At 40.8% G+C, this 27,582-nt stretch overlaps 1 protein-coding gene across 12 annotated transcripts in view; it reads left to right on the top strand.

Annotated features, from left to right (window-relative positions):
- Positions 1-27,582, top strand: part of RBFOX1 (RNA binding fox-1 homolog 1) — a 2,849,206-nt gene that overhangs the window by 1,711,792 nt on the left and 1,109,832 nt on the right. For 11 of the 12 annotated variants that reach the window (XM_038762608.1, XM_038762609.1, XM_038762601.1 and 8 more), the window contains one exon: positions 9,204-9,251. The exons of the other annotated variant lie outside the window; for it this stretch is intronic. In XM_038762608.1, the coding sequence (XP_038618536.1) occupies positions 9,204-9,251 (48 nt within the window). The remainder of the gene's footprint in view (positions 1-9,203; positions 9,252-27,582) is intronic. 12 annotated transcript variants of the gene reach the window in all.

The raw sequence follows: 27,582 nt of genomic DNA, 5'->3' as shown, positions 1-27,582 counted from the left end.
AAATAACTTAACATCCCTGTGCCAGTTCCCTCATCCGTACAATGGGGATTCAAGACCTATTCTCCATCCTTCTTAGAGTGTGGAGCCCCTCCGTGGGACAACCTGATCACCTTGTAACCTCCCCAGTGCTTAGAACAGTGCTCTGCACATAGTAAGCGCTTAATAAATGCCATCATTATTATCTTGTATTATCTTGCACTTACCCCAGTATTTAGTACAATGCTTGGACTTTGAAAGCAATTAACAAATACCATTACTATTGTTATTATCCTATCTACCACATTTAGCATTTGAATATATTGGTTCATTTCTTCTAACTTTTTTCTATGCTTTTTCAGCTACCAGCTACATCTGTGTTTTCCCTCTTATTTTTTTAATTTTTTTTAAATGGTATTTAAGCACATACTACATGCCAGGCGCTGTACTAATATCTGAAGTAGATATAAGATATTCACATGGACACAGTCCCTGCCCCATATAGGACTCACAGTTTTAATCCCCATTTTACTGATGGGGTAACTGAGGCATGGAGAAGCAGTAGCACCAAAGGTCACACAGCAGACAAGTGGCGGAGCCAACCGGCCTGATTTGCTTGTATGCACCCCAGTGCTTATTACAGTGCCTGGCACACAGTAAGCACTTTACAAATGCCATTATTATTATTAGGGTCCATGCTCTTTCCACTGGACAAGGCTGCTGTTTGCTATTGCTGCTACTGAGAGTTTACTGTGTGCAAACTACTGTACTAAGTGCTTAGGAAAGTACAAGACAACAGAAATGGTAGACACAATCCTTGCCCACAAAAATATTACAGTCCATAGGGGAAGACAGAAATTAAAATGAATTACAGAAAGGCAGAATGACAGAGTGTAAGGATGTGAACATGAGTGCTGTGGGGTTGAGGGTTGGGTGAATATCAAGTCGTTAAAGGGTACAGATTCAAGTACATAGATGACACAGAGGGGAAGGTGGGTAAGGGAAATTAGGGCTTAGTCATGGAAGGCATCTTGAAGGAACATGATTTTATTAAGATTCTGAAGGTGGAGAGAATGGTGGTCTGATATGAAGGAGAAGGGAGTTCCAGGCCAGGGGATACAAGGTATCAGTGGGGAGACAGACAGGATCAAGGTACAGAAAGTAGGTTGGTGTTAGAGGAGTGAAGTGTGTGGGTTAAATTGTAGTATGAGATCAGTGAGTTGAGGTAGGAGCAGGAGAGATGATTGAGTGCTTTAAAGCCGGTGGTAAGGAGTTTCTATTCAAAGCAGAGTTAGGTGAGCAAAAATTGGAAGTTTTTGAGGAATGGGGATCTATAGATTGATTTTGGGTTTTTTTTTAGTAAAATGATCTGGGCAGCAGAGTGAAATAAAGACTGGAGTGGGGAGAGACAGGAAGCAGGGAGATCATCAAGAATACCAATGCAGTAGTCAAGGTGGAATATAAGTGCTTGGATCAATCAATCAGTCATATTTATTGAGTGCTCAGTGTGTGTAGATCACTGTACTAAGTGGTTGGAACAATAAAATGCATCAGAGTTAGTAGATACATCCCCTGGCACAACAAGCTCACAGTCTAGAGTTCATAGTCTACAGCATGGTAGCATGGATTGAGGGGACAAGGTGGATTCTAGAGATGTTGTGAAGTTCAAACTGACAGGATCTGGTGACACACTGAATATATGAGTGAGAGAGATTATTTGACTTGAGACAGGAAAGATGGTGATGTTCATTCATTCAATCGTATTTATTGAGCACTTACTGTGTGCAGAGCACTGTACTAAGTGCCTAAGACAATCCCTGCCCATGCCAGGTGATGTTGTCTAAAGTGATAAAGAAGTTATGGGGAGGACAGGGTTTGGGTGGGAAGATAAGTAGTTCTTGTTTTGGATGGGCTGAGTTTGATGTATTGGTGGGACATCCAAGCAGAGTTGTCTTGTGAGCAGGAGGAAATACAGGACCGCAGAGAAGGAAAGCAGTCAGAGTATATGTTTCCCATTTGTACTTCCCAAGTGCTTAGTACAGTGCTCTACACACAGTAAGTGCTCAATAAATACGATTGAATGAATGGAAGAGCCAGAGAGGTAGATTAACAAATCATATATGTAGTGGATACACTATGGCAGTTGAAGCTAAAGGAGCCATTGAGTTCTCCAAAGGAGTGGGTGTAGATGGAGAATAGGAGACCCAGACCTGAGCTTTGAGGTACCTCCATAGTTAAAGGGTGAGAGAGAGAGAGAGTGAGAAGGAGCTAGTGAAAGAGACTGAGATGGAGCAATCAGGTAAATAGGATGTGAACCAGGAGAGGACAATGTCAGTGAATCCAAAGTCAGAAAATGTTTCAGGAAGAAAGGGGTAGTCCATCCACAAGGTCGAAGGCAGCAGAAAGTTTGAGAAGGGTTGGGGTGGAGTAGAGGCATCAGGATTTGGTAAGAAGAAGGTCATTGGTGACCTTAAAGAGGACTGTTTCCATGGAGTGAAGTGGGGGGAAGCTAGATTGCAGAGGGGTGAGGAGAGAATTGAAATAGGAAGTGTGGCAGAAGATGTAGGCTTCGGCCCTGCTGTTTAGAAGGGAATGATAGGAGAGACATGAGGCAATAACTGGAGAGTGCCATGGGGCAAAGGGATTTTTCTTTTTTTTTTTTTTTTAGGATAGGCATTACATGGGTATGTTTGAAAACAGTGGGGACAGTGCCATTTGACGTGAGCAACTGAAGATGTCGGGAAGGAACAAAGAAACAGCAGTAAATGTTTTAATAAGCTGCAAAGGGATGGGGTTGGAGGTGCAGGTGCAGGGGGTAGGTTTTGAGAGGAGGTGAGAGATCTTTTCTTGAAATACTGCTGGCAAGGATGGGAGGACTGAAGAGTGGTCAGGAGAAGGTACGGACTGGAGAGAGCAGTGGAGATTTTAGGGATTTTATTGATGAGATCCCTAGAAAGGGAATTAGGGGCAAAAGATTGGTGGGAGAGGGAATGGGGTTTGAGGAGGCAGCCAAAAGTCTTAAAGAAAGGGCAGAGCATGGGGGAAAAAACAAGGAAAGAGAAGTATTATTGCCAGAAGAAGTAGAGGGCAGATGCTTACAAAATAATAATACTGATGATTCATTCATTCAATCATATTTATTGAGCGCTTACTGTGTGCAGAGCACTGTATTAAGCGCTAGGGAAGTACAAGTTGATGATGATGATGGTGTCATATATGCATTTAAATTTGTGCTATTTTTGGTAGGCTATCTGAATAGCAGTATGTATACTTTTCTTATTAGGAATAAGCTGGTCACATTCAAATTACTTTTTACAAGGGTACAGGAGACAATATTCTCATGGGAAAAAGTAATCATTGCCGATGAACTGCATTTTTGCTAGGTAGGCAGAACGTGGTGTAACTTCATTCCAAACTTATGCCACAAGAATTTCTTGTGAAACTTACTCTGGGGACTTTAAATACTTGACTGTAATATAAGAGATGTTTACAGATGTCAATAAGAAAAATGCCATATATATTTATGGTATTTGTTAAGAAGTATGTGTCAGGCATTGGCCTAAGCACTGGGGTAGAGACGAGTTAATCAGGTTGAACATAGTCCATGTACCACAAGGGGCTCACAGACTTTATCCCCATTTTACAGATGAGATAACAGACACAGAAAAGTTCAGTGACTTGCCCAAGGTCACACCACAGACAAGCTTCAGAGCTGGGATTAGAACCCAGGTCCTCTGACACCCAGGCTTGTACTCTATCCACTAGGCAACACTGATTCATTCATTCATTCATTCAATCGTATTTATTGAGCGCTTACTGTGTGCAGAGCATTGTACTAAGCGCTTGGGAAATACAAGTTGGCAACATATAGAGACGGTCCATACCCAACAACGGGCTCACAGTCTAAAAGATTCACATAATGCTACATATAAGTAGCTTTCTCCATGTTCTCATATAATTTCTTAATCACTATTCCTATTCCTGCAAGAACTTGAGTGACCTGAACCCTTCCCAAAAAGATTTCACACTCATCCTTCTGGTTACCTTACCCATGAGGGATTTTATCCTTATCTTCTGTGATGTGCTTCATGATATCAAGAAAGGGGAATGTCATTTTGCAAAAATTGAATCAATCTGTCAGATTCCTTAGATCCATTTGAAAACAGAGCTATGAGTCATTTCAACTGTGTTGGAATCCATGAGTTTGTTAGTTCAGTGGGTAGAACAATCTATCTTCAAGGGACTTTCCTTGATCATAGTGATAAAATCATTAAAATAAATTCCATCATCATCATCATCATCAATTGTATTTATTGAGCGCTTACTATGTGCAGAGCACTGTACTAAGTGCTTGGGAAGTACAAATTGGCAACATATAGAGGCAGTCCCTACCCAACAGTGGGCTCACAGTCTAAAAGGGAATTCCAGGAAGGAGAATGATAATGGGCGTCTTGAAGTCCTCCATTGGCCAAAGATTGTAATCAATCAATGATAAGAGAAGCAGCGTAGCTCAGTGGAAAGAGCCCGGGCTTGGGAGCCAGAGGTCATGGGTTCTAATCCCGGCTCCACCACTTGTCAGCTGTGTGACTTTGGGCAAGTCACAACTTCTCTGGGCCTCAGTTACCTCATCTGTAAAATGAGGATTAAGACTGGGAGCCCCATGTGGGACAACTTAATTACTTTGGATTCCCCCCCCCCCACTTAGAACAGTGCTTCACACATAGTAAGTGTTTTGTACATATTTATTACTCTATTTTACTTGTACATATCTATTCTATTTATTTTATTTTGTTAATATGTTTTGTTTTGTTCTCTGTCTCCCCCTTCTAGACTGAGCCCACTGTTGGGTAGGGATCGTCTCTATGTGTTGCCAATTTGTACTTCCCAAGCGCTTAGTACAGTGCTCTGCACACAGTAAGCGCTCAATAAATACGATTGATTGATTTAACAAATGCCATCATTATTATTATATTTATTGAACACTTACTATGTTCAGAGTAATAATAATGATAATAATAATGGTATTAAGCGCTTACTATGTGCCAGGCACTGTACTCCTCTAAACGACTGAGAGAATACCATATGACAGAGTTAGCAGACACATCCCCTGGTTCAGAATGAGCTTCAATATAAATAAAGAATTCAGCCATAAAACTTCTTTTTCTCTTCCAGTCCTTGGACACTTTACCCCATCTTGTGCTCGAGTATTGTACAGAGTCAGTACTAGATAAAGTCACGATACAAGGAGCTTCCAAATACTTGCTCTTTACATTCGAATATCCCTGACTGACATGGTTTATCAAAATCAGGAACAAAGAGAAACAATTCCTATTTAAAACCATCAGCTTCTAAAAAAGGCACACACACTAGAAATATTTTGCTACCCCCCAATTAATTTAGCAGAGTCAATAGGGCAGAGCTTAAAAATACAGCTCTATAAATCATCGTCATCAGTCGTATTTATTGAGCGCTTACTGTGTGCAGAGCACTGTACTAAGCGCTTGGGAAGTACAAGTTGGTAACATATAGAGACAGTCCCTACCCAGCAGTGGGCTCACATGAAAATGGTACTTCCCAAGTGCTTAGTACAGTGCTCTGCACACAGTAAATGCTCAATAAATACAATTGAATGAATAAATGAATGTTTCCCCACTCCTCAAGAAACTCCAGTGTTTGCCCAACCACCTCTGTATCAGATGAAAACTCTTTACCATTGGCCTCAAAGCGCTTAATCATCTTGGCCCCTTTTACCTCACCTCACTACCCTCCTACTACAACCCAGCCCGAACACCACACTAATGTTCTCACTGTACCTAAATCTCATCTTTTTCACCGCCAACCCCTCACCCACATCCTGACTCTGTCCTGGAAAGTCTACTTTCGTCCTATCTGACAGACAATTACTCTCCTGCACTTCAAAGCCTTATTAAACGCACATCTCCTCCAAGAGGCCTTCCCTTGCTAAGCTCCACTTTTTCTCTTCTCTCACTCCCTTCCATATTGCCCTGACTTATTCAATTTATTCATCCCCCCTCCCAGCCCGACAACACTTAGGTACATATCTGTAATTTATTTCTTTATATTAATGTCTGTCTCTCCATCTTGACTGGAAGCTTGTTGTGGGCTGAGAATGTGTCTGTTTATTGTTATATTGTACTTTCCCAAACATTTAGTTCAGTGCTCTGCATGCTAAGTGCTCAATAAATACAAATGAATGAATGATAGAATGAACTTTTATATCCTGTGTTAGTAATAATTTTGGGAGAAGGCTGGGTAGTTTACTAGAAGCTGAGGCAGGAATCTCATTCCAAGGAAAAGAGAAGGACAGACTTTCTAAAGGAAAATGTTTTGTTATCAATCTATGAAACACACGTAACTCTTAGGCAGATGAAGTGGTTTCCAGGCTAGGTTAAGTGGAAATGTGGTACTTACTTGATTACATGTTCTCTGGAAAGGTCAGGTCACAGCACATCCGGAGACACCAGATAGACAAGAACTGATACCATCAATAATTTGTCCCTGCAAAAGTGACATTTTTCCAATTTGAGACCAACGTTGTTCAAAAGCAAGGGCAATTCCCTAAGGCACCTCAAATGTTGATCTGCAATGGATGACAAACCAACAATATCATCTAAAAAAAATCCAGTCAAAGGTTAATAAATTAGGCCTGACAGGAATAAATTGAATAATCTTGGGGAAATGGCAGGAGGGCTGATTATGCCAGAATGGCTTTGTACATTGTCGGCCTGGTCTTCAGTAGCAGATGAAAACCAGCTACTTATTTTCCTAGTTGATTAATACCTATTGCTTCTGCATGGATAAATCAAATTCAGACACAAGCCAGTCCTGGAAAATTCTGCATATTTTCTCACCAAGAGAGGGACCCATTAATTGAATAGTTCCTTCCCAGACAGCAAAAGAGTCAGGAGAATAAGCTCACATAATGTCTAAATTGAAACTTAGCCCTAACAAATCCATATTTTCCTTCTTCCTCATTCCCTGTGGCAGCTCCACACTTTCATCAGTAGAAGTTGCAGAAAGGCTCTTTAACACTAAATTAATTAAAAGTTTCTCTGCTTTTTGTCCAGTGTCTCCAATCCAGTGCCTGGGATTCAATCGTCTGAATTATAGTAATAATAATAAAGGTACTTATTACGTGTTTAGTATGTGCTAAACATGTTCTAAACAATGGGATAGTTACAATGTACTCAGGTGTCCCACGTGGGGCTCACAGTCTTAATCCTTATTTTACAGATGAGGTCACTGAGGCATGGAGAAGTTTAGTGGCTTTCCCAAGATTAAACAGTAGACAAGTGGCAGAGCCGGGATTAGAACCCACATCTTCTGACTCCCAAACCAATGTTCTTTCCACTAAACCACGCTGCTTCTGAAGCAGCTTCTATTTATTCTGCACCTCCATCATGAAGGGGGGAGCTGAGATCCTGTCATAAAAACTATTGTTGTGGGAAAAGATGCCTCTCTTACCTGAACTGTCCGGTTTTACTGGATATATTTATCACTGAACAATGCTCCTTGCCCAGTATTCATCCTCACAGTCCAGGTCTCTACGTAGGCAGACTTCAAGAGGACTTAGTTGTTGATATGCTCAAATATATCATCAGTGGCATGGATGGAAAGTCTACTGAGAACACAGAACTATACTTAATACCTTGTAGGGACAACAGATGCAAGATACATTCTTCCTGCCTTTGAGGAGATTACAATCTAATGAGATGGACAGAAAAAGGATATTTATAAATTGTGGGAACACTAAATTAGATGAAAAAACATTCTATCTGCAGCTTGAAAGCAAGTCTTTTTAGGTCTTGCCTCCATCACCCACCCCAGTAAGCCTTGCAGTTCAAGTATAACTAATAAAACATTAAGGGTGGATGAATGGATATGTGTGCTGCTTGTTTTTTGTTGCTGCTGTTGGGTTTTTTTGTCCTTCTTAGTGCCTACTATGAGATAGGCACTGTCCTAAGCAGTGGGGCAGATACAGGTTCATTCAATCATACTTATTAAGCACTTACTGTGTGCATAGCACTGCATTAAGCATTTGGGAGAGTACAATATAAAAATAAACAGACACATTCCCTGCCCACGATGATCTTACAGTCTAGAAGACTGTTAATCAGGTTGGGCAGAGTCTGTGTCCAATATGGGGCGCTCAGTCTAAGTAGGAAGGAAAACAGGTATTTAATCCCCATTTTACCATTTTATCATTTTACCAAAGAGCAGTGAAGCCCAGGGTCACCCAGCAGGCAAGTAATGGAGTCAGGATTAGAACCCAGGTCCTCTGACTCCCAAGCCCTAGCTCTCCTTGGGCCAGCAGTCAAAGGCGTCCCTTACTGTGGAGTGATTGATCAGGACAGAGGCTTTGACCTCTGGGGATTTAAGGAAATGGATCTTAGTTGATTTTTGTTAGCATCTCCCTGCTGGTTCTCCCACTGGAGAGCACTGGGTTTAAAAGCAGGAGGTGGAAAATACCACCCCCTCAATCCCCAGCCTTCCTGGCTGCAGAGCAGACCTAGAATTGGGAAAGGATCAGTGGAACGTGGATTCATGGGTTTATGTATCTGGGGGATAAGATTTGAAGGATCCTTTCTGAAGGCAGCTGGTGAGACTCCCTGTGCTGTTTAGGCCATTGTCGTAAAGAAAACAGTCAGTCAGTCGTATTTATTGAGCACTTATTGTGTGCAGAGCATTGTGTTAGGTACTTGGGAGAGTACAATTTAACCATATAACAGTACACATTCCCTGCCCACAATTAGTTTACAGTCTAGAGGGGGAGACAGACATTAATATAAACAAATTACAGATCTATACACAAGTGCTGTGGGGCTGGGCGAGGGGATGAATAAAGGGAGCAAGTCAGGGTTGCAGAAGGGAATTGAAGAGAGGAGGCAAGGGTGGTTCTGCTTTCTGCATCACCTCTGTGTATTACAGTTTTGGAACCATGACTTTGCTTTCAACCAACAATTGTGTCTAAAAAAACTTCATAAAGTTAACTTAATCCCTTGCAGTATAATTTTGAAGGTAAAGCTTACCTGAAACTTTTCAAAAGCTTAAAGGAGCTTTAGTAATAAGTTGAGAGAGAACTTTAAGAAGCATAATAGCTTCTTTATGATTGCCTCTCACCAAAAGAGTTCTATGTCTCCCTGATGGTGGCTCTGACCAGTGGTATTTCTCTCTTTTTTTTTTTTGTCTTTTTTCTCCCCACTCAGGATAGTAAAGCAGATTGCAACACCTGTGTAGAAGTAGAGGACAGAAAAGTAAGTAAATACTTTCAATGATGTTTTTACTGGTAGTTCTTGGCCCCATCATATAAATGCACACATATTTTGAACAAGAACTGACATCCAATGCTACGGAAAGTCTGAAAAATAGGGAAGGTGTCGGCTGCCCATCCAACGCAGCCGTAGCCATAGGACAAACATAATTACCTAGAGCCCTGAGGCCGTAGCCATGGACACCCATTTCACACGACTCCCTGCCCTGTGACTTGCCTCCCCATGTTGCCCTTAACAGCCCAGACAAGATTGGATGAAATATGGTTCTTCAGGAATGCCACCCAAAAGTGGAAGTGACTGCTGAGAGAAAATTCCAAACCACCACCCCAGAAATGAGTAGGGCTGTTCCAGAGCTGCAAGAATCTGTATTTTGGACAGAAAGTCCTAATGTGGCAATGCCTGGCTTCTCCTCCCTCAAATGGATCTTGTGAGAATAAAATGAGATTGTTTATGTGAAACTGCTTTGGAGAAGTAAAAGCATTCTAGAAATTATAGGCTTATTTTATTTTCATGCTGGTGATGGCTGAGGACCATTTTGAATGCTTGGGGAATTGGAATGAATCTTGTTGACGTATTAGGGTGTCATATTAATGAGAGCTCATGATTTTTGTCTCTACTAAAAGGCGTACTTCTTTGAAAAATGATGTGGATTCTTATTTTTATCCAAGACATCTTCCACAATGAACTTCTAGGAGAATTGCTTTTCCTTTAATAGTTTACTCCTACTGATATCCCTTGCCGTTGTTGCTATTTCTTCAGACACTTTTACTGTGGGGTACCCAGTAAAAAAATCTTAACTCACTTGGTCCTTATCTCTGGAATCAATTGGAACTGATCAGGATTTACTATTTTAGGGTGGTATTTTGCTGTTTTATGTTTTGCTTTTCTCTTTTTTAAAAGTTTTGGCAGATTTCATATCGGCACCATGTGAATAAGCAGTTGTTTGGCAAGTCATACTTTAGAGACTGAGGCTCACAAAAATGAATTTAGAAGAACTCTACTAGAGAAGATATTTTGTAATTAGTGCCTGTTCTCTAAGGAACTCAAAGCATTTGAAAAAGTGATTATCAAATTATTGTAATCACTTTACTTATTGCCTTGTCATTTTATAATATTTTCCAAAATTTATTGATACTATTTTCCACAGAATAGATCCTTCTATCCCTCCAGATGAGGGAAAGGAGTTTCTTCTAAAATCTCATGGGGACACTTACACATATACAGTGCCCTGCACACAGTAAGTGCTCAATAAAAATGATTGAATGAATATGATGCTAACCTCAGGCTTTTGAATTGGTAACACTGATAAAATGGGTACATTCATGTGTAACTTTGAACAGCCATTTATAGTGTTGATATGAAATAGAAGCACTTACTACTGGATGTAGGTGAATTTAGAATAAATTAGATTTACCTTCCCTAACAGCGGTTGAGTTATTTATTCATTCAATCAATTGTATTTATTGAGCGCTTACTGCGCGCATAGCACTGTACTAAGTGTTTGGAAAGTACGATCAGCAGTAGAGACAATCCCTGCCAACATTGGGCTTACAGTCTAGAACCTATGAGGAGTCTCTGGGATCTCACTGCATTTTTCACTTTATCTTCTTTCTTCTCTTCCAAATCCAGCATCTCCTCTTGCTCCTTTTCTCTTTTAACCCACTAAGAGGATTTATCTTCTTACTGTATGAAACACTAATTTTCCTCTTCCTCTGTTTTTCCCTCAAGTATGCACTCAATAAATAATGTTGTTGATACTGACAGTGACCCAGGTTGAACTTAGAATTCCAAAGTCATGTGATCTGCAGGATTCAGGCTAGAATTAGAGTCCATTTATGAGGCGCATTCCCAGTCCAGATTGAACATGGGTTTCTGGACTCAGCATAATGCTGGCATGATGTTTAACGCAACCCAGCTCCACCACTTTACTGTTGTGTGACTTGGCCAAATCACGTAACTTTTCCATGCCTCAATTACCTCATCTGTAAAATGGGAAGTAAGAATGTTAGTTCCATGAGGGACTGGACTGTGTCCAACCTGATGATCTTGCATCTACCCCAGCACTTAGTACAGTGCTGGCACATAGTAAAGACTTAACAAATATCATTTAAAAAATAAAACACTGTAATTCTGTCCTGAACACTGGCTCTTCTACTTTTATTGTGTGCTCCCAAACATCCAGTGTGGTGGCCTATACACAGGAGACAATTTGAAAATATTGATAATTGTGGTGTTTAAGTGCCTACTATGTGCCAAGCACTCTACTAAGTGCTTCGATAGATACAAGATCATCAGGTCCCATATGGGACTCACAATCTAGGTAGGAGGGAGAACGGGTACTGAATTCCCATTTTACAGATGAGGGAACTAAGGTGCAAATAAGTTAAATAACTTGCCCAAGATCACACAGGAGGTAAATGGCAGAGACAGGATTAGAACACAGGTCCTATGATTCCCAGGCCCATAATAATAATAATAACAATAATAATAATAATAGCATTTGTTAAGCGCTTACTATGTGCAAAGCACTGTTCTAAGTGGTGGGGGGATACAAGGTGATCAGGTTGCCCCATGTGGGGCTCACAGTCTTAATCCCCGTTTTACAGATGAGGGAACTGAGGCTCAGAGAAATTAAGTGACTTGCCCAAGGTCACACAGCAGACGTGGTGGAAACCGGGATTCGAACCCATGACCTCTGACTCCAAGGCCCATGCACTTTACACAAGGCCATGCTGCTCCTTATTATGAATTTACAATAACGAATCACCGACTTTAATAAATTCCTGTTCCTTAAGATAGAAAAATGAATTGCTTTTATCAGCCCCCAGCTCTCATTCCCTAAAAGCCCAATGAAACACTTAGCAAATGAACAAGATGATGATGATCAGGGTGGGGATGATTGAGGGACTTTTCCTGATCATTTCTGATTTAGGGCTGCATTCTAGGCATCCTTTAACAAGGAGTGTTAATAAACGGCATGTCCTTTGAATGGAACAACAATCAGTCAATCGATCATTTGTATTTGAGTGCTTACTGCATGCAGAGCACTGTACTAAGCACAGTATAACAGCGACGGTAGAAACATTCCCTGCCAGTTTTAAAAGAATAACGTTTTAACATGCTGTTTTCACTTGGTGCTTGAAGAGAATAGCACATTCAAGGGAACAGTCTAAATTTTGCAAATTTCCCCACTGACTCCAAAGGAATTAACAGTAAACTAATAAAACGTGATGACTTGGTGGTAACTGAGCATGATGCTTCTCTTTCTCTGCTTGAATTGCTCTCCTAAATCATGAAGTGACTCATTTTGGGCAGTGTCTTTTAGCAGCGTTGCTTAATGGGAACAAAGTGGGCAAAATCTCCAACTTAACAAACAAAGAAAAGAAAGGAAAGAAAGGAAACCCTGACAAGAGCACCGTGGAGCCAGAGCCCTAGCTACAAGAGAGTGTGAGGTCTATTATTGTCTCGTACGCAGAACGATAGCGCGGGGTCCCTCAAACAGCTTGAGTGATCCTAATCCAGTCCTATTAATTTACCCTTGTACTTCTGCCACTGTGACATATAATTATGAAATTTCACCATTCAAGGGATGACAATCGCTTCTCTGGGTGCCTTTCTCTCCATTTAATCCAACTGCTGCTAGCAAAATCAGTAATTTGGTAAAGTGGAATGGACGTGACAGGAGATGACAGAGGTTCCAAAATCATAAATGCAACCTTCTATGCAGTGTCAGTGTGTTAGAGCGGATCACTTTTACAACCGCTGTCAGATCCGGAGAAACAAATGCAACATTTTCCCTAGGCATCAGGATCTTTTAGTTATGGAAAGAGTTCGAGATATCTTACAAAGGAAAAGTGGAATTCTGCATGAGTAGCGGCTCTCTTGGTGTTTTATGATATTTCAGTTGTAAATGGGAATGATGCGTTGGCTGATAGCCACTATTTTCAGAAATACTAAGTTCAAGGTTTTGTACATTAAACTCTCCATGTGGGTACCTCAACCACCTCCATTTTGTAAGACTATTTACCCTTCTTCCCTTGACTCTCCATTTCTTCACTCCCGAGCCACATAAAATGTTGTATGACACCTTAACGATGGACAGTTTCTCTTCTCACTTTAGAGCACATCTTTTATCCTGTGGAACACTACTTCCCTTGAACTCTAGTTGATCCTTACGATGGTTAAGAGTTAATCACTCTGAGCATTGTACACTGATTTTGTTTTACGTTTTGCCCCTTCTTCACTGGCCGGTTAGCACTACTGGGAATGTACCTGCAGCTGGGCAATTATCGTGCCATATGCCTTGACATATTCCTTAACAACGTCATTTGAGAGACACAAAATGGATAAAAAGATTCTTTCTTCCACTGGTGAATGCTATACAACTATTGTAAATTTAGCAGCAGTGGCAGGAGGCAAGACATCATTTCGAAGTGCTTTTATTGCTCAGAAGTAGAGTTCACTTGACACTTGGAGTTACGCAGGTTCTCTGGGGGAGGGAGGAAAAGGAAGGAGAACCAGGGCACTAAAATTCATTTTTATTTGTAGTCTAAAGCCCATCCACTTTCTGGACTAAGATGAAGACTGAGATTGCTATGTGGAGAGTAGGGGCTGATGGATCATTCACTGGGAAAAACTGTCAAAATGACTTAAAAGTCCATCTGTCAAAGGCTGTAAACTTGGGCAAAGAAGCAGGGTGCACCCAGGCCTGATTCAGTTAAGCAGTTTGTGCTCTGCCTTAAAATTGCACTTGAACTGCTTTTGAAGTCGTGGAAACTTTGAGGTCTGGTACAGTTGAACGGCCATGAAATAAAATGTTTCTGGTCTTGCCCTATGCACTCACAGTGAGATTGGGTGAGGGTGAAGTTGTGGCTACAGTGGAGAGCAGCAGCTATTTACCCTTTATACCCCGGCCTTAGGGTACTTAGCTAAATCACTGGTTCCACTTTCCAAATCACTCATGCTTTCATTGGCTTTTTACAGCACTTCAGAACCATGCTTACCACAGAGTAAGCACTTAGCAAATAACATTATTATTATTATTCAGCGCTTATCCATGGCACAGTGACAGGCAGTGCTGCCCAGCTGATCTGTAATTTGGAGTAAGCTACAATTGCCCCCAAATAAAAGACTTGGAGTTCTTACCAGCTCATGCTCCATGTAAGAGAAGCAGTGTAGCCTACTGGCAAGCATAAAGGTCTAAGGGACAGAGGACTTGGCTTTTGATCCCACTCTGCCACTCATGTGCTGTGAGGCCTTGGGTGAGTCACTTAACTTCTCTGTACCTCAGTTTCCTCATCTGGAAAATGCAGATTAAAACCTACTCAATCCTACTTAGACTATGAGCCCCATGTGAACTAGGGTCTGTCTCCGGCCTGATTATCTTGCACCTATTCCTGTGCTTAGCACAGTGCCTGGCATATAGTAAGCCCTTACCTCAGTCCTTTAATACTTATCAGTATTACTTTTCTGGAAGCTTCTCTCCAGCTCTATGGTACCTACATAGGTCTGAGACCATTGATGTCCATGTTTTCCCCTCCCAATTCTGCTTGCCCAGCTGCAAATCCGGGGCCCATGCTGCTACCCTCATTTTGTATTAATTGTAATTTAGTTTGCCTGGCCCTCTGCTCCCCTCCATTGCTGTATTTAATATTGTAAATACATTTGTTTTCTAGTGGGATTTGATTTCAGCACTTAGTACAGTGCCTGGCACACAGTAAGTGCTCAAAAAAAACCTGTAAAACAGTTGGAGGAAATTTCTTCAATTAGTCAGTGGGATTTGCTAAGGTGTTCAGGAGAGTAGCACAATAGTGAGAAATGTGTTTCCCACCCTCAAGCAAGTTGCAATTAATGGGGAAGAGGGACAAAACTGATTTTCAAATAGTGAAGCCAGTAGGAAGGTCATAGAAGGAAGTACAAATACATCAACTGAAATCTTCAAATAACACTCTTTCTCATTCTTCCTTTTCTGGAGTACTCGTGCTGTGGCTAGATCTATATTAAATTCTTCCAGGAGTAAATGGGTTACATGATCAATGTAGCTGTATGTTACTACAATAAACCAGTTTGCAAAATGCCCATAATTTATCACAGTGAATTTCTGGACCTGTGTGGTCAGGCATTTTTTTTTTTTTGGTGGCATTTGTTAAGCCCTTACTATATGCCAGGCACTGTACTAAGCACTGGGGTAGATAAAAAGTAAGCAAGTTGGACACAGTCCCTGTCCCACATGGGCTTATAGTCTCAATTCCCAGTTTACAGATGAGAAAACTGAGGCACAAAGAAGTTAAATGATTTGTCCAAGGTTGAACAGCAGACAGGTAGTGGGGACAGAATTAGAACCCAGGTCTTTCTAAGTCTCAGGCCTGTGCTCTAACCACTTGCCCACACTGCTTCTCATCTTCCTCCCCATCCAAGGGTTGAAAGTACAAAAGGAATTCCTATGTTTGGTTTAAACTTAATGGAACAGTTAACAAAGTAGATGATTCTCCTACTAACTCTTTCTCTGCAAAAACCACTAGCTCACTCAATCTACTCATCAAGTTACAATGAAATACTTGTATAACATAATATTGAAGCTTTTCATTGAGTAAAATGCCGTTTAATAAACCAGGACAAAGTTGATTTGGATTTAATTAATAAATTCAACAGTGGTTTTTTTTTGAGCGCTCATTGTGTGCAGAGCACTGTACTAAGTGATGTAAGTTCAACAGAGTAAGTAGGCATATTCCCTGTCCACAAGGAGTTGATAGTATGGCGTGGGGGAAAAGACATAAATTAATATGAATGAAGAAATTGTGGGTATTTAAGTAATTGCTATGGGCCTGAGAGTGGGGTGACTATCAAGTGCTTAAACACTTCATATCCAAGCGCAGGCAGTACAATTGTTGAAAACGTCTTCTCTGCTTTGAACCTATATACACACCACATAAATCCATTCCCACGCATGCATACTTCCTTTAGGGGTTCATTCAGTGCTTATTTCTATTAACGAAAGGTTATTAGCATGAGTACTACATATTTTGGTAGCAGTGGTGGCGGTGTTATTTGTACTCTCTTCATGCTTTGGATCCTTGTTCTGCCTCCTCTATTAGCCTGCACACCACCTCTCCAAGTCGATCAATCAACCAATCAGTCATATTTTTTGAGTATTCACTGTGTGCAGAGCACTGTACTAAGCACTTGGGAGAGTACAATGTAGCAGAGTTGTGCTGAACTTAGGAAATGATTGGAACAATCCTCCGTTCATTGCTCGTGGATAATCAGGGTGGGCTGTACTCCACAGGCCAGAGTGAGCCACTGAATCCATATTCTGGGAAAACTCTTTTTCCAGCTCAGGGTTTGAAAAAGAGAAGCAGCATTGCCTAGTGGATAGAGCATGGGCCTGGGAGACAGAAAGACCTGGGTTCTAATCCCAACTCCGCTACTTAAGCAAGTTACTTCACTTCTCTGTGCTTCATCATCATCAATCGTATTTATTGAGTGCTTACTGTGTGCAGAGCACTGTACTAAGTGCTTGGGAAGTACAAGTTGGCAACATATAGAGACAGTCCCTACCCAACAGTGGGCTCACAGTCTAAAAGTTCCCTCATCCATAAAACAGAAATTATTAATGTGAGCCCTAATGGGACCGTGTCCAAACTGATTATCTTGTACCTACTCCAGTGCTTAGAACAGTGCCTAGTATATAGTAAGCCCTTAACGAATACCATGGTTGTTGTTATTGAGCAAAGGAAGGCATCTGTGGTTAACAGTCATTAGGAGCTTGAGAAAAGGCAAACAGTTTAAACTGCCACAGAGTCTCCCATTCAATCTGAAGGATGTAAGCAGGAATGGTGGCATGATATCTTAAAAGCCTTATGGCAAGTCTCTGCTTCAGTATGACTCGTTTTATTCTTTTGTAAGAATTTTGCAAGAGCTGATGATATGTTCTGTAAGTCTGTGTATTCAATATACATTGAATCATATGCTCAAAGATATTACGCCAGCACCTCAGTTCTGCTCTTCAGGATGATGAAAGCACCTTTGCCTTGAATTGATGTTTAAATTCTCAGTATGAACTAAAGTTATTGTTCTCTCTCAGCACTCTTTTCATGGGTGTCAACTTTCCTGTTTTTATCTCTAGCTGCATTGGTATCAACTTTAAGTCTTTAAAAAAGCCCTGTAATTGAAGTATTAATCACAAGCCCCATTAACAGTGCTTTTTTGTTTGTTTATTTGTTTTTTTTTACTGGAAGGGCCTGATTAAAAGAAACACCAGGGCCACTAAATCCCAAGGGAGATGAAACTTGTCTGGCATAATATGATCAGATGCAAACCTACTCAGTTGTAATATAAGCACAGGCTCATTTCAGTTGTAAGCCACTGGCACAACAGCCTGCAGTTGTGGAATAACGTCAAGAATTCTTCAGCACCAAAACCCTTGCTAGCTTCTGGCTTTCAAATCAAGAAACTGGACAGGTACTCAGGTCACGATGTAAGAGTTGCCACAAAAATACAAATTGTCACCTCTATGGAGTTTCCAGTGACAATGTATAGATCCCAAAGTGTTCTTTGGAAGGCCAAATGACTTGATTTAGATTAGCATATTTTGGACTCAGAGAATCAGGAGGACTGATTCTCTGGAGAAGACATTAATGCTAGGAGAAGTCGAGGGACAACATGGAAGAGGCAGACCAGCAGCTAGATGGATAGAGACCATAGCAACGATAATGGAAGAACCATTAGAAAGGTTGCAGATTATGGCAGAGGACAGGACGTTCTGGGGAAAGTATATCCATGGAGTTGCTATGAATGCGAAATGACTTGGCATTTAAAAATAATAATAATAATAACTCAGGTTACACTTCAAAAGGCCACCTCTTTGACCTGCAATCTTATTATATTCCAACTTGACTATTATACCAGCCTTCTTACTGGTCTCCCTGTCTCTTCAGTCTATTGTCTCAGATCATTTTTCTTAAGCAACATTCTGGACACTTCTCCCGCCTCCTCAAAAACCTAAGAGGGCTACTTATTCCTCTTTGCATCCAAAAGAAACCCTTCACCATGGGCACTGAGGCACTTGGCAGCTCTCTTCCTCTTACTTAGCCACTTTCTTCTACTTCACCCCAGGTCCACACTTGGTTCTTCTTAAGTACACCTTTTCACTGAACGTTGTTTTTGACTCTTCCACCTCAGATTCTTGGATCACACCATTCATTCTGCCTGGGAAACACTCCTACTTCAAGTATACCAGGTCAGAGCTCTCCCCAGCTTCAAAATGTTTCTGAATCCCCACCTATTCCAAAAAGGTTTCCCTGATTTATTATCATATCCTCCCTCCTAGCATCTTGAAGTTTCGTACCACCTTAGTAGTCAGTCATTAACTCTTCTCCCATGCGTGCTGTGTGACCTTGGACGATTAACTAAACTTCTCTGTGCCTCAGTTATCTCATCTGTAAAATGGGGTTTGAATGCTATTCCCTCCTACTTAGATAGTGAGGCCCATATGGACTAGGAACTGTGTCCAACCTGATTATCTTGTAGCTATTCCAGTGTTTAGGACAGGGCTTGGAACACATATCAGTATTATTTTTATTTTTGTACTTTCCTAAGTACTTAGTACATTGCTTTGCATCCTGTAGGGACATGCTATCGAAGGAATGAGTGACTGAATACTAGGACTTTAAATCAACCAGAAAGGGTATGCGAGCAAGAAGATGGCTGAGACTAGCATACACAGAATAACTCAGCTGAGAAGATTGAGTAGAAATGAGTACCTTCATTCAGTTCATTAGTTTTGAAAGATCAGGTGCTAGTGAGTTTGCTCTAAAGGAGGAAGTAAGAGTTAAATCTCTCCCATAAGCCATCTATTAAGTTACTCTGCACACGTTAGCACATGGAATAATAATGATTAACTTAGTGTTTGGCAAATGAAACAGATTGAGTGCAGATCACTATTCCCCTTGTGAAGTGCCTTGTTACCATGGAGGGAGTTGGGTGTTGGAGAGAAGAGTGTAATGCTGTAGACCATAAGCAGTGCCCCTGCATGGACAGCAAGTGGTTCACCTGGGCCCATATTCTGGCTCCATTAGTGGCCAGAGGATGCTCACAGGAAGAGCATGATGATCAAATTCCTTGACAAACATCAGATTTTCAGGAGAAGTAGCATGGCTTAGTGGCTAGCGCATGGGCTGGGTTCTTAGGTCTAAGTGATGGGCCTGCTCCACCAGTTGTCTTCTGTGTGACCTTGGACAAATCTCCTCACTTCTCTGTGCCTCAGTTACCTCATTCATAAAATGGGGATTCAGACTATGAGTGTCATATGGGACGTGGACTAAGTCCAACCTGATTATTTGTATTGACCCCAGTGCTTAGAACAGTGACTGGTGCATAGTAAGTGCTTAGCAAAATGCCATACAAAAAATTGTTGTGGATATACCAACTTCTGTCCACATCCTTCCTAATTGCACTTTTTGCAGTATATTACTGATCTCTTATCCATGAATGTATTCAAATTCCTCTTAAACCAAATGACATTTTGGACCTTTGCAGTCTTGTGATAACTGATTCTATATGCTTATCATATGTCATGTGAAGGAATTTTAAATTTGCTTGTGCCTACCATTTTAGGATTCAAAGGATTTTTCTTGGCTTTAGGAGATTCAGCATACAGGAGTTCCAGGCTTGAGCTGTCCTCACCTCTCACGATTTTACACATTTTAATCATGTCCCCTTTCAGCCTACTCATTTTCAAACTAAGGAGTTAATCTTTTCCATTCATTCTCATAGAACCATTCCATTTCTAAAGAATGTGAGAGCATCAGATTCCTCTTGATGCCTTAATAAAAGTAATGATCTCATTTGCATCTGCTGATATTTATGCAATGCCTTCAGCTTTGTGATGACACTTCTTTGAGGGGAATCAGTTGTAAAGTATACTTATGTTATTTATATTGGTCCTTTCTGAGTACACATGTTCAATTTCATTTTGAGAATAGCTTCAAAAGCTCTGGTTTATTTTCAGTTCAGTGACTTAAAATCAAAACAAACAAAAAAATTGAAATTGATTTCTAAATTACTCAAAACCTGTGATCTCTGAATGGTATTTGGCATTTATCAGCAGATTTCCAGCTTTAGTTTTGCAAATGAAGGCTAAGGGAACTTTTTGTGAAGAGCAAAGTTGTCATTAATTTTTTTTTCTTTTCTGCTCCTTTCTTTTACTTGATATGCAATAGGGAGACTTCCTGATCTTTCTATAAGCCATGGGGATCCACCTCATTTTAGCAGATTTGCATAGCGCAATTGCTAATTTTCTTCAAGCAGAGAATGGTCAGAAAACTCAGGAGTTATGCCATCTATATCCGTGGCTTTATAGCTAAAATAGTGACTAATGGAACTTTTCAAAATGACAAAAGAACTCTTGCAATTTGGGAGTTTGATTTTGGTATAAAGTCACTAATGATTTCCATTTTCATTATGCCAATCTTTAATATCAGCTAACAATTTATAACCTCTCACATGTACACTGGTAGTTTCAGCAGAGGCTGCGGTTACACAAATGAAGTCAAGTGGAGAATTAACAAACTATCTCGAGTGTAAGCCAAAATAAATACTTTGGTGTCAAGTTCATAAAATAATTACTCAACTCCCCACTTCACTTTACCTGGACAAATAGCCTGAAAACATAGGGAAAGAGGCTTATCTATTAAGCATAGGAAGTGTGAAGGTGAGAGGTAGAAAACTATGGATGTTACAAAGAAGATTCATTCATTCATTAAATCATATTTATTGAAAGCTAACTGTGTTCAGAACACTGTACTAAGTGCTTGGGAAATACAATTCAGCAATAAGTAGAGACAGTCCCTGTCCACAGCGGGCTCACAGTCTAGAAGAGGGGAGACAGACATCAAAACCTCAAGTGATATTGGTAAAACTAACCTTTTTCTACCAACAATAAAATTTTATAAATCAAGGTGAAATTTATCTGAAGGAATTTTGGTACTCCTTTGAGATGATATATGGGTAGAGGAGTAGTAATTGTTGTATTTATTAAATGCTTCTACTGAGCTAAGACACTGTGCTAAACATTTGGGTAGATAGAAAATGATAGGAGCGACACAATTTTTCTCTCAGGTGGGGTTCACAATCAAAGTTGGTGGGGGTTGGGGGGGTGAGTGGGTATCTTATCTCCATTTTGCAAATGAGGAGACTGATGATCAGAGAGTTGAGGTGACTGCCCAAGGTACTAGTTATTGGTATTATTATTAGTAGTGGTAGTGACAGGACTAGTTTAATAATATTTATTAAAAACTTACTGTGTGCAGAGCCCTGTACTAAATTCTGGGGAAAGATACACAGGTGAGACTTAGCATCAGGATTCCTGCCCCTGAAGGGGTTCAAACTCTAAAAACATGAGAAAGAGAGAGAGAGAGTGTGTGTGTCTGTGTGTGTGTTGGGGAGACTGGAAGCAGACACATAAGGAGTAATGAAGCAATAAAACACCAAAGCAACAAGAAAAAACAGACATAGAAAAAATAAATTTAAAAATCTCTAGAAAGCTGCGGCTAGCAGAGAAGACTTTAAGGCTCCTGGTGGCTCAGAGTCTAAGGCGCAGTAGTATTCTCAGTGACCACCACAGCAGTCACTAGACTTTCCAAAGCTTTGTGAAGGCCTCATATTGTGGGGCTGTTCTTCTTCCTGCCAGGGTGGGGGGAAAATGGGTAAGGATGGCGTTCCCTTGATGGTGCAGAGGAGAGCGAGTGCTGCTTTCTGCTGAGACTGCGTGGCTGTCTGGTGATTGGGACAAAGAGGACATTCAGACTGCAGAATGAATCCCCATGGCCTGGTCTGCCCCGACCATGACAGGAACATGGGTGCTGGGTGGCATGGAGGGGAGATGGCAATTGCTGGTCGCTTTGCTCAGCCAGGGTGGAGAGGTCCCACAGCAGGCCAGCGGCAGAGCTAGGATCCGATAGACTGTGTTCTAAACACTAGGTAAACTTAATAATTTGTCCAGAATTTTTTTTACCATAGTGTGCCTAGTTCCTCAGTTTACTTTCACTTTGTGAAACATAAGGTGTAGAATGTGTTTTAAAGCATAAGTACTCATTGGCATATCAGTCCTGTAACGTTTTGTCAAGTGGACAGCAGGGGTGGTATGATGGTAATAATCATTTTGGTATTTGTTAAACTCTTACTATGTGCCAAACACTGTTGTCAGCGCTGGGGGAGATTCAAGGTAATCAGGTTGTCCAACATGGGGCTCACAGTCTTCACCCCCATTTTCCAGATGAGGTAACTGAGGCACAGAAGTTGTGACTTGCCCAAAGTCACACAGCTGATAAGTGGCATAGCCGGGATTAGAACATATGACCTCTGACTCCCAAGCCTGGGCTCTTTTCACTAAGCCACACTGATTTTTCCCATAATGCAGGAATTGGGCTATTTTAAAATAGAACATTACAGAAAACTCACACAGTAATACTTACCAAGTCAGTGACGATATTTGCACACCCAGTTATTTTTCTTGATATAGCAAACAAATTTGCTTTTTGGGCAAACATCTGCTCAGTTCCTAACAAAATATTAGTCAAAACAGGGAGTAAAAAATATGCATCAACGTGGAATGTGTTTTGGTAATGTTCCTGCAAGAGAAAACAGGTAGAGCCCACTTGTTGATATCTATCATGCATTCCAAACAGCTAATGAATGGTCTTGTTCAGGTGCAGATATCAAAGCCACAGGAAGGGATGCTGGAACTGGGTGAAAGTTTGGAGCCGATAGAGGGATGGAAGCAGGGACACACTGGGAATGTGAGAAGGGAAGGTAGGCTGAGAGAGAATTAGGATTCCTGGATAAAGCTGAAGGAGCAAAAGCAGGAGAGAACTGCTAAAAAGACTGAGAGGGAAGAAACGGAGAAGAGAAATGGAGATGGAGAATATATTTATATATGTGTGTATGTATGTATGTTTATAACACTAGTGTTATATTGCCATGCACTCTTCTCTCACCTCATTTTTTTAAAGGTATTTCTTAAACACTTACCATGTGCCAGGCAGTATGTTGTGTTGGACTAGATACAAGCTCATCAGATTGGACACAGTTTGTGTCCCAATTTGGGCCCAAGGATTTAATTCCCATTCAACAGATGAGGTTAACTCAGGCACAGGTAAGTTAAGTGACTTGCCCAAGGTCACACAGCAGTCATGTAGCAGACCTGAGATTAGAACCCAGATCCTACTGACTCCCATGCCCATCATCTATCTACTAGGCCACATTGCTTCTCAGCGAAGGGGAATAAATATTAAGCCCAGTCCAAGGCATTGATCGAACAATCAATTAGTGATATTGAGTGTCTACTATGTGCAGAGCACTGAATACTAAGTGCTTGGGAAAATATAATTCAACAGAATTGGTAGACCTGTTCCCTGCTCACAGGGTGCTCACATTTAAATAAATTATGGCTATGTACCTAAATGCTGTGGGGCTGAACATGGTCTTTAAAGGGTAGAGATCCAAGTGCACAGGTAAAACAGAAAGGAGAGGGAGTATGGGAAATGAGGCCTTAGTGAAGAAAGGCCTCTTCTTGGAGGGGATGTGATTTTAACAGTGTTTTGAGAGTGGGGGTCTGATGTACATGAAGAGTGAGGGAGCTCCAGGCCAGAGGGAAGATGTTAGACAGCGAGAGAGATGAGATTGAGATACAGTGAATAAATTGGAGTCAAAGTAATGAAGCATGTGGGCTGAGCTTACCTAAGTTGAGAAAGAAACTGCAGCATTTACCTCCTTCTCCTCACACATGCAGCCCACAAATTAGGTATTCTCCTAAAAATACATAGACTTATTTGGTTGGAGGTAGGGTGGGATACTGGGCATGCTTTGTGAGCAGTCTGCCCTTAGAGGCCTCCTCATCAATTCATTCATTCAGTGGTATTTATAACACACTTATTACATGCAGAGCACGCTACTAAGTTCTTGGGAAAGTAGAGTATGCCAATGAACAGACACATTCTCTGCCCGCAGTGAGCTTACAGTCTAGAGGGGGAGACAGACATAAATATACATAAATTACAGTTGCATATATACGTGCTGTGGGGCTGGGAGGTGGGAAGAAAAAAGGGAGCAAGTCAGGGCAACCAGTGGGATGAGGGTTGAGTCACAGAAGGGCTTTTGAAGGAGATTTGCCTTCAATAAGACTTTGAAGGTGGGGAAAGTAATCGTCTGTGGATATGAGGAGGGAGGGCATTCCAGACCAGAGGCAGGATGCGGGTGAGCTGTTGGATGAGTTGGATGAAATCAAGGTTCAGTAAGAAGGTTAGCATTAGAGGAGTGATGTGTGTAGGTTGGGTTGTAGGCGATTAGTGAGGTTGAAGGGGGCAAGGTTTTGGAGTGCTTTAAAGCCAAAGGTGAGAAGTTTTTGTTTGATGTAGAGGTGGATGGTCAACTATTGGAATTTCTTGAGTAGGAAAATATTACCTGAATGTTTTTGTAGAAAAATGATCCGGGCAGCAGAGTGAATTTTGGACTGGAGTGGGGAGAGACAGGAGGCAGGGAGGTCAGCAAGAAGGCTGGTACAGTAATCAGAATAGGATAAATGATTGAATTATTGTGGTAGCAGTTTGAATGGAGAAGAAAGGGTGGATTTTAGTGATGTTGTGAAGGTGGAACTGACAGGATTTAGTAATGCTGTGGGTTGAAGCAGAGCGAGGAGTCAAGCATAATGCCAAGGTTACGGGCTCGTGAGACAGAAAGGATGGTGGTGTCGTCTATATTGATGAGAAAGTCAGGAGAAGGGCAGGATTTGAATGGGAAGATAAGTTCCCTTTTAAAAATATTACATTTCATGTGATGCATGGACAGCCAAGTAGAGATGTAGAAGAAAGGCAAAAGAAAATGCGAGACTGGGGAAAGGAAGAGAGATTAGGGCTGGAGATGTAGATTTGGGTATTATCTGCATAGAGGTAGGAGTTGAAGCCACGTGAGCAAATGAGTTTTCCAAGGGAGTGGGTGTAGATGGAGACTAGAAGGGGATGTAGAACTGTACCTTGAAGGACATCCATAGTTAGGGGGTGAGAGGCAGAGGAGGAGCCCACAAAGGAGGCTGAGAATGAGTCATCAGAGAGATAGGAGGAGAACCAGAAGAGCACAGTGAAGCCGAGGTTGGATAATGTTTCCAGGAAAAGGGGGAGGTCAACAGTGTCTAAGTATTTTCCCCAACACAAGGTGAAAAGCTACACTGTGGAAGCAGAGATGGTAGTTGGCAAAACCATTACTACCTGGGCCTTGATTCTGATTCTCTGAAAATCAGGCATTCGTCTGCTTCAAGTCGAGAATATAAGAGGGTTAGAAGAAGGGATGGGTCAGAGGAAGTTTTCTCACCGTTCTGTGACTCAACAGAGTGTGGTTCTTTGCCCTTAGAAGTCTTGGAAGTAAAAACCAAATTTAACGGGAGGGAAAGAGTGAGATTGGGTTGCAATTCATATTTGAAAAACGTCCTCTTGATGGTGAGGTCCTCTCTATGTTGGGGGGTGAGTAATACAAGGTTAAAAACAGCTAGGGTCAAAGGTTCTGTTATGAACCAGTTTTTCATTGATGAGGTAAGCAATTTTGACCTACTCCACAGGGTGATCAATGAATTCCTCAGCTGGGTGATTCAATTAGCCAGCGTGGCACCAAATTATCATGGTTGTCATTAAAGGGATCACACTGTAAATATTCCAGATCACCTATTGCACATGACTTTTCTTTAGGGTAGGCCAGGGGATATGGTGTATAGAGAGTTTGTTTTTCTTAAGGAATAATTGTTTATATCATATACATGTCTATATGAAGGTGTAAAATCTTCATTTCGTGATCAAAAGCTCAAAAGAAGTTAATATCCAAAAAAGGCTAACTACATCAAAAGAATCCAAAAAGGAAGTTTTTGAACATCCAGCATAAATTAAGAGCCCTATATCAAAACCATCAGGGAACAGAAATTAAATAAAAAATTAAGCCTGGAAGCAGAGTAATGACCCAGCTGTTCATTATGGCCTTACATTTTCAATCAAAGACCAAATCTCATTAAAAGTATATCTTTGATTAGGGAACAAGTTCTGACTGCATGGAAGTTGGATTACTTTGTCCTTAGCTATGTGAACTGTAAAATGCCTTTTCCCTCTTTTTTTCTACTTTAGAGTTGAGCTATTTGTCTTCAAGAACAATAATAAAGGTTAGTCATACTGAGAAAAGTTAACTGAGACGATAAGAAGATTTTCTTTCGTTAACAGAGATTACCACCAGAAAGATTTAAAGAGACTTCTTTTTTCATTCTGCCATGGTTTGAGGAAGTAATTATCTTCAGAGACTGTCTTTTAACACAAAATGGGTATTTCTGAGGGATGGAAAATCATTCTCTTGGATTTTTCTCTTATGAATTGTTTTGGAAATAGCATTTTGATTATTTAATTGATATATCTATATAATACATATATATATTTGATATGTGTGTGGCCAATCTAAGGGATAGTTTAACCTCAAAAATTTCAAAGTGTCATTTTGTATTGATTTTGCTGACAGGGGTAAGAATGAAACACTAAATCTTCTCTTCATTCTAAAGTCTGAATGGTCATACCACCAGTCCAGTCATGGAATTTCAGAATTTTTGGATTGATGGGTTAAAGTGCCAATCTGGCTGCAGAATTGCTCACTCTGGTGAATACTCGCTATCAATCATTGGCATTTATTGAGCACTTAGTATATGTTCTAAGCACTAGGGAGAGTGCAATACAGCAGAGTTGTTAGACTAGTTCTTTACCCACAAGGAGCTTATGTTCTAGAGGGAGCACTTAGTTACTTATCTTTTCAATCAATCACATTTATTGAGTGTTTACTAGGAGCTACAATCTAGTGGGTGAGACAATCATGAAAATTTTTACTGGCAGGATGAATCAATATAGTGAAAATATATGTACATAAGTGCAATATTGGTGTGTGCCTGGGGGAATGATGAGACCCCAAGTGATACCCTAAAACAAACAGCACATTAGGCATAGTGGGTAGAGACAATGGTCTGCGCACAGTAAGTGCTCAATAAATACAATTGAATGAATGAATTATCTAGATAGTACTGATGAGCACAAGTTGAGATGTAGAAGATAAAGGGACTGATTTAAATCCAATGTTCTGGTGTTCCTCTTTGATGAGGAAATAAATTACTTATCAGTGAAACTTTTTAGGAGTGACAGCGGAGTGAAATATAGACTAGAAAGGGAAATGATTGGAAACAAGGGGATTAGCGAGGAAGCTGATACAGTAGTCTACATACCTAGAAATACTGATCTTAAGGTCC

The sequence above is a fragment of the Tachyglossus aculeatus genome, chromosome 21, assembly GCF_015852505.1.
Source record: "Tachyglossus aculeatus isolate mTacAcu1 chromosome 21, mTacAcu1.pri, whole genome shotgun sequence".
In the NCBI taxonomy this organism is placed as follows: Eukaryota; Metazoa; Chordata; class Mammalia; order Monotremata; family Tachyglossidae; genus Tachyglossus; species Tachyglossus aculeatus.
Note: the sequence above shows the minus strand (reverse complement) of the source record. Positions and strands in the feature narration are given on the sequence as shown.